At 40.7% G+C, this 14,448-nt stretch overlaps 1 protein-coding gene across 1 annotated transcript in view; it reads left to right on the forward strand.

Annotated features, from left to right (window-relative positions):
• DCHS2 (dachsous cadherin-related 2) overlaps nucleotides 1-14,448 on the forward strand; it is a 348,116-nt gene that overhangs the window by 183,914 nt on the left and 149,754 nt on the right. The window contains exon 4 of the mRNA XM_069558324.1: nucleotides 12,702-12,938. Coding sequence (XP_069414425.1) covers nucleotides 12,702-12,938 — 237 coding nt within the window. The remainder of the gene's footprint in view (nucleotides 1-12,701; nucleotides 12,939-14,448) is intronic.

Below are 14,448 nucleotides of genomic sequence, written 5' to 3' on the forward strand. Positions count from 1 at the left end.
GAAAAGCAGAAGGAAAAAGGAAGAAAGAAAAAAAACGAATTATTAAAAAACAAACAAACAAACAAAAAAAAAAAACCAAAACACCAACAACCATCCAAAGAGTATATATGGTGTTTGCCTTAAAAAAAAAAAAAAAAAAGTCTTTTTTTTTTAAAAAAAAATAGTAATACTAGGTTATAGAAATAAAAATTAGAGGAGAAATAGAAGACTTAACAATTAAAAAAAAGCTTGGAAAAAAAGAAAAAAAAAGCAAAAGGCAAAAAAAAAAAGAATGATTTTAAAAATATTAAAAAATTAAAAATATATCTGGCTCTTCTCTGATGTTATGGGCCGTGTGGGCTCACTTCCAAGGTGGTTTCCTCTGTTTAACTTCTTCTGTTTGCTGGTTTTTAGGCTCACTAGTTCAGTCGCGCTGTGGGGAGGGGGGATGCTGCAAACAAATAGCACTGTCGTGTGTACACAGTATCTCTGCCCCGCTTGACCTGTCCTTTCTCGCGGCGCACAAACCGCTCCGGCTCTACGATGCTCAGCCGGGAACCGTCTGGGGCCGGCCCTAGGCTGCGTGCACTTCCCCGGTCCAAGCCGCTCAGGTTCGGCCCTCAGGCAGCCCTCAGAGGCACAAATGCGGCTGGGACTGCGCTTTGTGCCCTTCCCAGGTCCGAGTAGCTCAGGAGTTTGGCGAGCGCAATCGCCGGGGCTTGTCACCTTTTCCGCCGCTGCCGCTCAGCTCTCTGGGTGGACCGCTGGCGCACCCCGTGAGGCAGACTGTGACTGTCCAGCACCCCCAGAAGTCTTAGCAAAGGAGCCTGCTTGCAGTTAGGTAAGTAAAGTCTCTCCGGGTCTGCAATTGCCCCTTTCCAGTCCTTACGGCTCTGGCTGCCTGTCCCCGGCGGGGAATGGTCTGCAGCCGGCTTTTTCCGCTCCGTCCTTTGTTCTGTGCTCAGTCCTGGCGGCGTCTTATGTTCGAGCTTTTCGCGTGGTAGCTATCCCACAGTCTGGTTTGCTAGCCCAAGTTAGATCGTTCTGGTTGCGGGTGGGGCGTTCCTGCCCGATTCTTACAAAGCTCTGCAGCCCGCGCCTCCCGCGCGTCCCTGCCCTGCCCCCACTTCCCAATGGCGGATGCAGGCGTCTGTGCTGCTTTTCCGCTGGGGGAGTTACTGTTGGGCTTGTAATCTCTTGGTTTTAATTATTTATCTATTTTTCCTTCCTGTTATGTTGCCCTCTGTGTTTCCAAGGCTCGCCACAGACTCGGCAGGGAGAGTGTTTCCTGGTGTTTGGAAACCTCTCTTCTTAAAATTCCCTTCCTGGGACGGGCTTCCCTTCCCGGGACGGAGCTCCCTCCCCACCTCCTTTGTCTCCTTTTTCGTCTTTTATATTTTTTCCTACCTGTTTTGAAGAGAATGGTCTGCTTTTCTGGTTGCCTGATGTCCTCTGCCAGCCTACAGAAGTTGTTTTGTGGAGTTTGCTCGGCGTTGAAATGTTCTTTTGAGGAATTTGTGAGGGAGAACGTGATCTTCCCGTCCTATTCCTCAGCCATCTTTCCCTCCCTCTCTGTAATATTTCTTGTTTGCTGTTTTTCAGGCACTGAGTCATGTCTCTGCAAGCCCATGGACTGTAGCATGCCAGGCTTCCCTGTCCCTCACTCTCTCTCTGAGCTTACTCTGATTCATGTCCATTGAGTTGGTGATACTATGTAACCATCTAATCCTCTGCCACCCTCTTCTCCTTTTGCCTTCAGTCTTTTCCAGTGTCTCAGACTTTTCCAATGAGCCAGCTCTTTGCATCAGGTGGCCAAAGTATTGGAGCTTCAGCTTCAGCATCAATCCTTCAGTGAATATTCAGGGTTGATTTCCTTTAAGATTGACTGCTTTGGTCTCTTTGCTGTCCAAGCTTTCTTTGCAAGGAGCAAGAGTCTTTTAATTTTAATAATCTTTCTAGACATCAGGATATCTAGGTAAGAGCCTGAAAAAAAATTTTTTTAAACAAGAAATCTAGATGATTTTGATGCAGGTGGCCCAGGACACCCTTTGAAATCTCTCAGAGACTATAAGAAGAGCCTAGTACGAAGCCAGAGAAATGCTTTGAACTCTAAGCAGTAGGAAGGACTGTGGATCAAATTCACAAAATTGTTAGGAAAGGCAAAAATAAGATTATAGCATAACCAGAGCTAGGGGCTCTGGTCCAAGAGCAAGGGGCTGGCATAGATAAGATAGACTGTAAAAGGCAAGGGGTGTGAGGGTGGAGGCAACATATAGGCACCTATCTTTTACTCACATCCTGCCTGTATCTTTTGGTTTCAGTTGTGTTTCTTATAAACAACATATCATTGAGTAATTTCTCTCTTTTGACTAGAACATTTTGTCCATTTTGAAGTCTTTCCCAGTCCAAATCTGCTGTTAGTAATGAGTCTAACTCATATTAACATATTTCCTCGTGTTGTGTGATTTTCTATTGTGGGCTTGAATCTTTATCTGAGAGAATTCTTTTAATCCCAGGGATGAAGTTGGGTTCCTCTGAAGAGTATTTGTGTTTCCCTTGCCTAAGCACCCTCAGTTCAGTTCAGTTCAGTCACTCAATCGTGTCCGACTCTTTGTTACCCCATGAACCGCAGCACGCCAGGCATCCCTGTCCATCACCAACTCCTGGAGCCTACCCAAACCCATGTCCATTGAGTCGGTGATGCCATCCAACCATCTCATCTTTTGTTGTCCCCTTCTCCTTCTGCCCTCAATCTTTCCCAGCATTAGGGTCTTTTCAAATGAGTCAGTTCTTCATATCAGGTGGCCAAAGTATTGGAGTTTCAGCTTCAACATCAGTCCTTCCTTCCAATAAACACCCAGGACTGATCTCCTTTAGGATGGACTGGTTGGATCTCCTTGCAGTCCAAGGGACTCTCAAGAGTCTTCTTCAACACCACAGTTCAAAAGCATCAATTCTTTGGTGCTCAGCTATCTTTATAGTCCAACTCTCACATCCATGCATGACTACTGGAAGAACCATAGCCTTGACTAGACAGACCTTTGCTGGCAAAATAATGTGTCTGCTTTTTAATATACTGTCTAGGTTGGTCATAACTTTCCTTCCAAGGAGTAAGCGTCTTTTAATTTCATGGCTGCAGTCACCATCTGCAGTGATTTTGGAGCCCCCCAAAATAAAGCCAGCCACTGTTTCCACTGTTTCCCCATCTATTTGCTGTGAAGTGATGGGACTGGATGCCATGATCTTTGTTTTCTGAATGTTGAGTTTTAAGCCAACTTTTTCACTCTCCACTTTCACTTTCAAGAGGCTCTTTAGTTCTGCTTCATTTTCTTCCATAAGGATGGTATCATTTGCATATCTGAGGTTATTGATATTTCTCCCGGCAATCTTGATTCCAGCTTGTGCTTCCTCCAGCCCAGCGTTTCTCATGATGTACTCTGCATAGAAGTTAAATAAGCAAGGTGACAATATATAGCCTTGACATACTCCTTTTCCTATTTGGAACCAGTCTGTTGTTCCATGTCCAGTTTGAACTGTTGCTTCCTGACCAGCATACAGGTTTCTCAAGAGGCTAAGCACCCTAGGGAAGGAAAAATCTATATTGTTTTCAACTAAATTCTTGACTCGAAATTTTTCATATCATCCTTTATTGTTAATTCAGGCTAAAAACTACTACTACTTATGTTTATGAATTCTCAAAGGACATTTTTACTCCTCTGTTTAGAACACCAGGTTTCAAGTAGCTAATTTTCACTTGGCAGGCAGGGATTTATTTCTAGCTTCCTCTTACATTGAAAGCTTTGTGGATCTAATTTTATTGGAGGAACTCCTGTGGAACACTCCCTCTCAACACTGCCCTCATCCCCAAAGGGCCTGGTCTTGTCTTCTGCCTCCTGAGTTCCACGAAGTCATTAAAATAAAAATTCAAGGACACTGGGATTTGGCAAATACTCTGAAGGTCAAAGCTGAATTCATGCTGTATGCACTCTAGGTGCATCACTTAATATTTTACTGCCAATTTTTTGTTGTATTTAAAAGAATATATTTGATATATTTTTATATTTCTAGCAGCACTTGCTTTCAGGGAGGAGGTAGTCAGTGTATTTAGTATCAAAACAGTGTTCCCTTTAGTAATTCTTTTAGTGATGATTTGTAAGAGGTAAACTGTCTATCTGTCCTGGCCTTATTTTATGCTTGTGATAATTAATTTTATGTGTCAACTTGACTAGGCTATGGTACCTAGTTTTTTATCAAACACCAGTCTAGATATTGCTGTGAAGGAGTTTTTAAGATGTGATTCACATTTAACTAAGTAATATTTGGGTAAAGCAAAAAATGTTCCATAATATGAGTGGGCCTCATCTTATCAGTTGAAGGCCTTCAAAGAGAAGACTGATATAACCCCAGGAAGAAGGAATTTTACCTTTAGGCTGCATTCCGACTCAAGACTGTGACATCGACTCCTGCAAGAATTTCTAACCTGCTGGCCAGCCCTGAATTCCAGATTTGCCAGCCCCCACATGAGCTAGTTCCTTAAATCTCTAGTCTCTCTACGTCTATTCCTTCTTCCCCTCATTCCCTACCGTCTCTCCCGCATCACTGTCTCTCTATCATTTCCACGATTTGGTTTTGTTTCTCTGAAGAGTTCTGACTGATCCAGTACCCATACTTTAAAATAGCTTATCTGAGTAGAAAATTCTGAATAGGCAATTGTTTTCTTCCATAAATTTCACAATATTGCTTTATCCTTTGACCTCTGTCATTGCCATTGAGAAGTCAAAGAATTATTCCATTATGGGTTCTCAGTCTTTCTTCTCTTGTTGCTGCTGTAAGATTTTATCTTTGTCTCTCCTTATTTAAAAATGTCACTTATGTATGTAATTATCAGTGTCTCCTTTTCCCATGTATGAGAATGCATTCCCTTCATAAGTGCCCATCAGTTGCACTGACCTTGCAGTGTGCCCTGGGGTGGTGAGTACTATCCTCACTGTGACTTCTCAAAGGCTATCTAAGTGCCTGCTGGCCTTGCCCTTGAAGTTTTGAACACCAGCCATGAGACACTCTCTCAGGCATTTGGATATCAGCTGCAAGGAGCTGCCCTGGGCACTGGGTACCATCCGAGCAGCACCACCCCAGAGCCCTTCCTCTCCCTTGAGGCAGAGCTAGTACCACTGCCTCTGCCTCTCTGTCCTTGCAGCCCCGGAGAAATCCACTGCTCCATGCAGTGCTGCCCATTCACTTCTTATGGGTTTAGCTTCTCATACATGTGTGGTCAGGCTTGCCTGGTGGCTCAGATGGTAAAGAATCTGCCTGCCGTGCAAGAGACCCAGGTTCGATCCCTGGATGGGGAAGATCCCCTGGAGAAGGGAATGGCAACCCACTCCAGTATTCTTGCCTGGAGAATTCCATGGACAGAGGAGCCTGGTGGGCTATAGTCTGTGGGGTTGCAAACAGTCGGACATGACTGAACGACTTACACTTTCACTTCACACAGGTGTCTTTGGTTCTTTTCATTGTATCGTCTCTAACATTCTCAGTGTGGTTTCTGTTTCCCTGATTGGTTCCTGACTGACACAAGTACCCGTCATATATTTAAATACACAAAAGAAGATATGAAGATAAGCAGGCACACCTACTAATACATGACCCAGTGGCCCTCAGGGCTTTCTGTCACACTCTTTGTCCTGAACATCTAGACAAGTGTATTTATCAGTTGTGTTGCCTTTCGAGTGGTTGTTCTTAATGAAGTATCATGCTTTTGTTTAATAAAAGTTTTTGAAAAATCTTAGAAATCCTAAAATTTGGGGATTTTTGAAATAGTTAATACAAGAATTGGACATTTTCAGAGAGTAACTAATTGTGTCTGAGATTGCTGGGTGATTATCATCATCCTAATTTATAGATGAAGAGGATAAATCCATGATAGATTTAGGTGACTAATCTGTGGGCATTCACGGAAGTCAGTGCAATTTGTGATAGTATGGAGACAGTACTTGGCACTTGGTATTGTTGAAAAGATTTCCTGATATGTAAAACTGACCATCCCATCATTGCAGAGGCATTTCAAGTAGATTAATACTTATATATTTTATATATATAATATACATAATTATGTATATATGTACACAATACAAGTATGTGTAAGTATGTATAGACATGTATGTATCTATGTGTATGCACATATATAAGTGTATGCGTATATGTGAATGTAAACTATCTTAATGCAGACACTCTAGAACAAAGGCCATACTTCTGAGATGTCTGTGAAATGACACCTGAAGTAGTAAGATAATGGGCATCTTCTTTTAAAAACCTTTTGAAAAACTAAAACTAGGAATATTTACCTTGTATGGTCAGGCTCTTATACAGTGTTATTTGTTTTAAAAGGCTTGAAATATGTTTTCTCAACAAAGCCCTTCCCTTGGGGAAGTGGGTCTCCTGCCACTGCCCATCAGTGAGTTCATGTCTGTGAATGACTGCTGTATGTGAGGTGCCTGCCTGCCAATGCGGCAGGTGTAAGAGATGTGAGTTTGATATCAATCGGGAAGACCCCCTGGAGTAGTAGATAGCAGCCCACTCCAGTTGCATTTCTTCCCTGAGAATCCCATAGGCAGGTCACAGGGTGCAAAGCATTGGACATGACTGAAGCGACGTAGCAGGCATGCGAGCCAAGCCCTCGTCATAAGAGCTAACACCGTGCAGTGCCTTAGCTGCACGGCATTTAGCACTGGCATTCAGCTGTTGATCAGTGAGTGTGTATTTCTTAAGTGTGAAGGTTCTTGACAAAGTTATATTTGTACAGCTGTCTGTATTTGCCACAGTGTCTCCTTTTCTCTTTTCCTTTCCTTCACATGTGTTGATCTGTAATATAACAAATGAGATGGACATTTACCAGTGAAATTTTGTTAGAAAACTAGAGACTTAATCTTGCTGCATGGAATACCATTCTGTGTGGCATGAAGCATAGACTAATAACAACCACAGACAACTTATGTGTTCTTTTTGGTCCCCATTGTCAAACCTTTGAGACTACCAAATCTCATTAGCAAATTATTTTGATTTAAAACACCAGTTTCAGAATTTGAAGATGAGGCCCACTGAACACTAGATTACTCTCGCCAGAGATAATGCTTTCAACTAAGAGAGTGAATATAGTACAGATATTTATCTTATTACATTTCCTGATTTACCATATGTTGTTGGGACACATTTTGCTAGTAATTTGGGCATTGGTAACATTATTTCTGTTTGTATCTGGGAATCACATGTTCAGACACTTTTATATAGGTAATTTCTACAGAGCATGTTTATCTCCACCTCAGGGATTCATTTAATTGAAAACAGCTCTCCTAAATATCTTCATTTGCTAGTTCTGATGTTTCCATTCTTGTACATCCTTGAAGCATTTTACAGAATAAGAATCCTATTTTTGAAAAGACTTTTGCACAGTTATTTTAAAATGCATGTTTTAATGACCAATGTAAAGCTTCATTATGGTATGCAAGTATACAAGCTCTAAAGAGAGGTAGAATAATGTTTTGTAATAAACACATATTTTTATGAGTATCTTATATATACACACACATATAAAATGTCTACTTACAAACTTAATTGCCTTAGCTTGGGATCAGTCAGTGTTCGTCACTCAGTTGTGTCTGACTCTTTGTGACTCCAGGGAAGGTAGCCCACCAGGCTCCTCCATCCATGGAATTTCCCGGGCAAGAATCCTGGAGTGGGTTGCCATTTCCTCCAGGGGACCTTCCTGACCCAGGCATCAAACCTGGTCTCCTGCATTGCAGGTAGATTCTTTATTGTCTGAGCAGCCAGAGAAGCCCTAGCTTGGGCTACTGTAACAAAACACCACAGACTGGCTGGCTGTTTTAAACAACAGACGTTAATTTCTCACAGTTCTAGAGACTGGGAGTCTGAGACCAAGTTCCTGGCTGGTTTAGCTCCTGTTGAGGGCTCTTGTGTTCTCACACAATGGAGAGAGAGAGAGCTCTCTGGCATCTTCTCCTGTAAGGACACTAATCCCGTAGGATCAGGAATCCACCCTGATGACCTCATTTAACCTTAATTATTTCTTTGCTCCAAATATGGCTATGCTGGGGGTTAGACCTTCAACATATTGAAGATGGATACGATTCAGTCCATAGCACATATCCTCTTTAAAACTATAGTAACGTAAGAAGTATAAAGTGAGTTGTCCTGTAATCTCAACCCATATAGATGGGCTCTCTATATAGTTCAGATCTTTCCATATTTTCCAGTGTGCATATTTCTTTGCATGTGTGTGTGCCTGCAAAGTATACATGCTAGTGTTTATGATTATAGTTTACATATTATTCTGTAATCTAACATTTAATACTTCCTAAATTTTTTACAGTAGAAATACACTGTATATTTATACATTGTTTAAATGTTTGACTACTAATTTTTTTAAACATACTGAATTATATATAGATTCATTTTTGCAACTCATTTTTTATATAAAATATACATGTAATGGAGAAGGAAATGGCAACCCACTCCAATATTCTTGCCTGGAAACTGCCATGGACAGAGGAGCTTGGTGGGCTACAGTTCATGGGGCATGAAAGAGCTGGACATGACCAAGCAACTAAGCAACACCAGTAGCATGTCAAACCTTCTTAAATGAAAACATGTATCTTTCCTTTATTAACTTTGGGTGCTATGGAATATTCTTACTATATTGTATTAATATACTACAATAGACTTAAACATTTATTATTTTCTTGAGGAATATTAAAGCCATTTGCAATATTGCAAAGGACTTCCTATTTCAGAGCCCTTATGCAAGTACAGGGTAGATTTCTAAGTTTTGAATAAGAACAATTTATTGTTAGATAAATATTGCCAAAGTGTCTTTTGGAAAGTGTATGTTGATACCACATCCTTTGTTAATCTGGCAAAATATTACCTAAAAGTTTTAGCCAACATTAGAGGTGAAAATAGGAGGTAGTTGTTTTTAATTTTGTATTTCTGTTATTTTTAATGAGTTTGAGCATTATCATATTTATTTATGCTTTATTCTTTCTTATAAGAATTATCTGCCCTTATTCACCTTAACTTTTGGTTTATTTATGTCTTTTCATCTTAGTTATAGATCTCTGCATTATTATGTATATTAAATTGTTTTTGATGTATTTTCAAAATGTTGTCTTTTGATTTTGAAACCACAAGTAAGTAATGAATAAGCGAAATAATGAATAAGTGAATGAATGATAAGAAAGACAAATACCGTTAATTAAAGTGTAAGGTAATTACATTACCATGTGTAAAGCAGATAGCTAATGCGAAGCAGCTGTGTAGCGCAGGGAGCTCAGCCTGGTGCTCCATGACGGCCTAGAGTGGTGGGATAGGGGTGCATGGCAGGGAGGCTCAAGAGGGAAGGGATATATATTAACATATAGTTATGACAGTCGTATGGCCGAAACCAATGCAGCACTGTCGAGAAACTATCCTCCAATTAAAGAAAAGTTAAGTACCATGTGGCACGTGTGTTATGGGTACATGTACTCAGGCCACTGCAGGGTCCGGAGGAGCGGTCTCTGAAGCAGGGCGGGAGGTAGAAGAAGACCCCCTGTGCCAGGGGAACCTAGAGCTGTGCTTTAAAATACGAGCAGAAATCATTGCCAGAGAAAAAGAAGAAGTTATTCCAGGGAGGGGACGCAGCAATCCAAATAGAAAAGAATAAGATCCATTCTGGAGATTAGATAGAGTTCTCTGTGCCAAGAGCGAGGTCCTGAACAATGAGTGGTGAGACAGAGCCACAGAGATGGAAAAGTACTAATTGAGCAGCTTGGTTATCACAATAAGGCACTTAAACTTTCCCTGAAAACTGGGAGAAGCACTGATAAGTCAAGATTTGGGTTTTAGGAAGACTATTCTAATACCAATATGAAAAATAATATGGAGGAGTCAGTCTGAAAGCAGGTAGACCAGCTTGTGGTCTACTTGAGGCAGGCATTAATCTTTTAATTGCCATAATGGAAATGACACCATCTGTGTGGAAAATAAAAGCCTTTAAATGTCCAATAATTAAAATTGAGTTAATTCTAGGAGACTGTATATCCAGAGAATAGGGGATAATTGGGTTAGAGAGATTTTTCATTTTCTTCTGTAAACAGATTCTTTTGCATTATTTGAGTTTTAGTTTTTAATCAAGGATAGACTTTTTTAAGAAAGAAAGTTTGAAGCTAATTAATAACAGAAATATTGAGTGTTTTGGTGGACCAGCAAATCAGTATGAACCCCAATTTTAACATGCCTGCAAATGTGGGTGTGATGATGTCGGTTACATTACTATTTTATAAGGATTCCAGTAAAAAATGTTTCTGCTCTTCTTTGTTATAGTCAGATTGCATCTGGAACCATGTGTTCCCAGATCAATCGGGACAACGTTCAGGAGAAAGGAACTGCAAGCGAAATGACATACAGTCACGTTAGATGAGAAAATGGAGATGCTGTGCCTGGCACAGGTCTGAGGAGGTATTTAGCTTTGGTTATTGATGATGTGTTTGCCAAGGAGAAATAAGACAAATTCACTAAATTTCTAATGAACATCGGAACGAGAAATTGGAGTTATAACAGGGCAGATTTGATTTTAAAAAAGAAAGAAATTAAATGGGTGTCAGTTTCTTTTAATGCCTAGAAAACAAACATTTCTGATATTTTTGCCAGCTTCTCATAAACTGGCAAAATTGCAGTACAGTAGTCAGGCCTTCATTTAACTAATGCTTAAAGCCAACTGTGTTGTGATAGACTCCATATGGTTCAGCCACAATTATTTATATGTAAATGCTAACATTTTATGTGTGTTTCTTTTTTTGTTAAATACAACTAACATTTTCATTTCTTAAACTGGTTATGCTCGACCTATTTTCGTGTTTCCACACTAACACACCAATAGGTGGTACTGGCAATAAAAAATGATTGGTTTTCTCAGCATTACTGGATCTCTCCTCAACTTAACCATTTACACCTTCTTCTCTGACAAGCACTCTGCGTATAAGCCTAAATTATCCTCATGCTTTTGTCAGGTCGGTTTATTTTTCTTCCTTGATTCTTGCCTCATTGCAGCAAAGATTTGGAACGGCAGTCTAAAGGGTTTAAAACAACAGACAAGTTATAGCTCAGTTCACCTCAAGCAGATAAATCTTTTGTTAGACAGACATTCCCAAGATATGGGAGCAGGCTGACCTCAAAGGAGTCTTCTTTTTCCCTGTTAGCTTCCCCTTTTTTAAACTTCACATTTCCTCTTTTGGGTTATGCTTTGTGCAAAATAGGGCTTGTACCCACTACCAGTCAATGAAAGGGAATGCAGATGGGCATATTCTCAAAGCCAGTTGACAATTGCAAGTTATATAACAGCAGGCTGCGTTGTTTATATCTTCCCATAATTCAGTCTATTGTTATAATCAGCTGTAGAATATTTGTGAACCCTTAGTGGGCCCTTAGTTGCCTAAGGTTACTTGGAAAAGCCCCTGTGCTAAGTTTGTATTCACTGTGTGTCTAGAGTGTATGTGCAGGAGTTGGAAATGTCTCTGTGGTTATTTTTGTAGCATATCTGTGAGCTCTCTTGGGTATGTCTGAGATGGGTTTTAGAGATAAGCTTGCATTCCTTTCAGCCAGGCAACCCCTCGTTGCTCATGCCTAACTTCCTACCTAACAGTTTTAATGTTTCTTGAGGTTTTCTTACGCACAGCCATTAATATTCTATTCTCTCACTAACAAAGAGAATGGAGTTCCCTGAAAAAGAGCTGCCCTCTGGTCTTGCTAAGGCAGATGCCCCAGAAGATAAGACTTCAGCTTCATCTGTGGCTTTCAGGTCTGGTGCCTGGGCAGATGGTGATCACCCAACAATCTGGCATTAGCCTAGACTGTTCTGGGTTATGAGATGTACTCTGCTTGTCCCTCATCCCGGGCTGCTGATATGATAGTGAGGCCTCATGAAGGCAGCAGTTTATGTTTTCTCCTGGTTAACTGATATATTTCCAAGATGACTTAAAGTTTAAGCTCTGGGAAATATTTCTTACTTGGTGGAATTTGGACCATCATTTTGCAAATATTCTCAAGTTCTTTGATTGAAAAGTGGATGTACTAGGGTTCTCCAGAGAAATGGAGCCAATAAGACATATATAAATATGAAGATGTGTATATATATGTGTGTGTGTGTGTGTGAGTATACATTTATTGAAGGAATTTACTGAAGGAATTGGGCCTCTGATTATGGAGATTAACAGATTAACAAGCCCCCAGATCTGCAGGTGAGTTGATAAACTCAAGACCCACTGAACCCACGATGCAGCTCGAGGCCAAGGCTGGCAGTCTCAAGATCCAGGAAGAGCCAAGATGTCTAGGTTCAATTCAAAAGGAAAGGAAAACAGCCACTGTGCCAAGCTGAAGGTAGTCAGGCAAGAGGGATCTCCTCTATTTGGGGGAGGACCAGCCCTTTTGTTCTAGTCAGACCTTCATGTGACTGGAAGCCCGTGCACAGCAGGGAGGCCAATCTGCTCAACTCAGTCACACCCAAAAATACCCTCACAGACACACACAGCATAATGTTTTACCGAATACTGAGCATACTGTGGCCCGCTCAAGTAGCAACCATCATAGTAGCATTAGCAGGTCAGTGTAATGTTGCTCGTACGTATTTATTGCATGTTATCTGCCTTTTTATTCTCTCTTTCTCCTATCAGGGATTATTTACTTAGCATCAACTCTTAGTCATTTGGAATCCACCACACTTCTGCTGATGGTCTGTGCTCGAGACGGTGGTGGGCTCACCTCTGTCACTAATGCTGAAGTCACCATACACATTCTCCAGATGACTCTGGCACCTGCTGAATTTGAAAGGCCTAAGTACACTTTCTCTGTTTATGAAGACATACCTGAAGATAGTCCTGTGGGAACAGTGAAAGCTAAAGAGTCCTTGAGTAAGTACTTAAGTCTTATGCTACATTGAAATCCATTATTGGAACATTTTCTGATCATAGCAAACCCCCTCTTCCAACAACACAAGAAACAACTGTATACAATGGATATCACCAGATGGTCAGTACCTAAATCAGATTGATTATATTCTTTGGAGCTGAATATGGAGAAGTTCTATACGGGAAGTAAAAACAAGACCAGAAGCTGATTGTGGCTCAGATCATGAACTCCTTATTGCAAAATCCAGACTTATATTGAAGAAAGTAGGGAAAACAACTAGGCCATTCAGGTATGTCCTAAATCATACCTAAATCAGGTATGACCTTACAATTATACAGTGGAAGGGACAAATAGATTCAGTGGGTTAGATCTGATAGTCAGAGTGCCTGAAGAACCAACTATGGATGGAGGTTTATAACACTGTACAGGAGACAGTGATCAATACCATCCACAAGAAAAAGAAATGCAAAAAGAAAAAATGGTTGTCTGAAGAGGCCTTACAAATATCTATGAAAAGAAGAGAAGCGAAAGGCAAAGGAGAAAAGGAAAGCTATACTCATCTGAATGCAGAGTCCAAAGAACAGCAAAGAAAGATAAGAAAACCTTTCTAAGTTAACAATGCAAAGAAATAGAGGAAAACAATAAAATGGGAAAGACTAGACGTTATGGAGCCTGGTGGGCTGCCGTCTATGGGGTCGCACAGAGTCGGACACGACTGAAGCGACTTAGCAGCAGCAGCAGCAGAGATCTCTTCAAGAAAATTAGGGATACCAAGGGAAACTTTCATTCAAAGATGGGCTCAATAAAAGACAGAAATGGTATGGACCTCACAGAAGCAGAAGCTATTAAGAAGAGGTGGCAAGAATACACAGAACAACTATACAAAAAGATCTTAATGACCCAGACAACCACAATGGTGTGATCACTAACCTAGAGCCAGACATCCTGGAGTGCAAAGTCAAGTGGGCCTTAGGAAGCATCGCTATGAACAAAGACAATGGAGGTGATGGAATTCCAATCAAGCTATTTCAAATCCTAAAAGATGATGCTGTGAAAGTGCTACACACAATATGCCAGCAAATTTGAAAAACTCAGCAGTGGCCACAGAACTGGAAAAGGTCAGTTTTCATTCCAATCCTAAAGAAGAGCATTGTCAAAGAATGTTCAGACTACTGCACAATTTCACTCATTTCACATGCTAGCAAGATAATGCTCAAAATCCTCCAAGCTAGGTTTCAACAGTACATGAACTGAGAATTTCCATAGGTACAAACTGGATTTAGAAAAGGCAGAGGAACCAGTGATCAAATTGCCAACATGGTTGGATCATAGAAAAAGCAAGATAATTCCAGAAAAACATCTACTTCTTCTTCATTGACTACACTAAAATCTTGACTGCATGGATCACAGCAAACTGGAAAATTCTTAAACAGGTGGGAATACCGACCATCTTACCTGCCTCCTGAGAAATCTGTATGCAGGTCTAGAAGCAACACGGAACAATGGACTGGT

This window comes from Ovis canadensis, chromosome 17 (assembly GCF_042477335.2).
Source record: "Ovis canadensis isolate MfBH-ARS-UI-01 breed Bighorn chromosome 17, ARS-UI_OviCan_v2, whole genome shotgun sequence".
NCBI classification, from domain to species: Eukaryota; Metazoa; Chordata; class Mammalia; order Artiodactyla; family Bovidae; genus Ovis; species Ovis canadensis.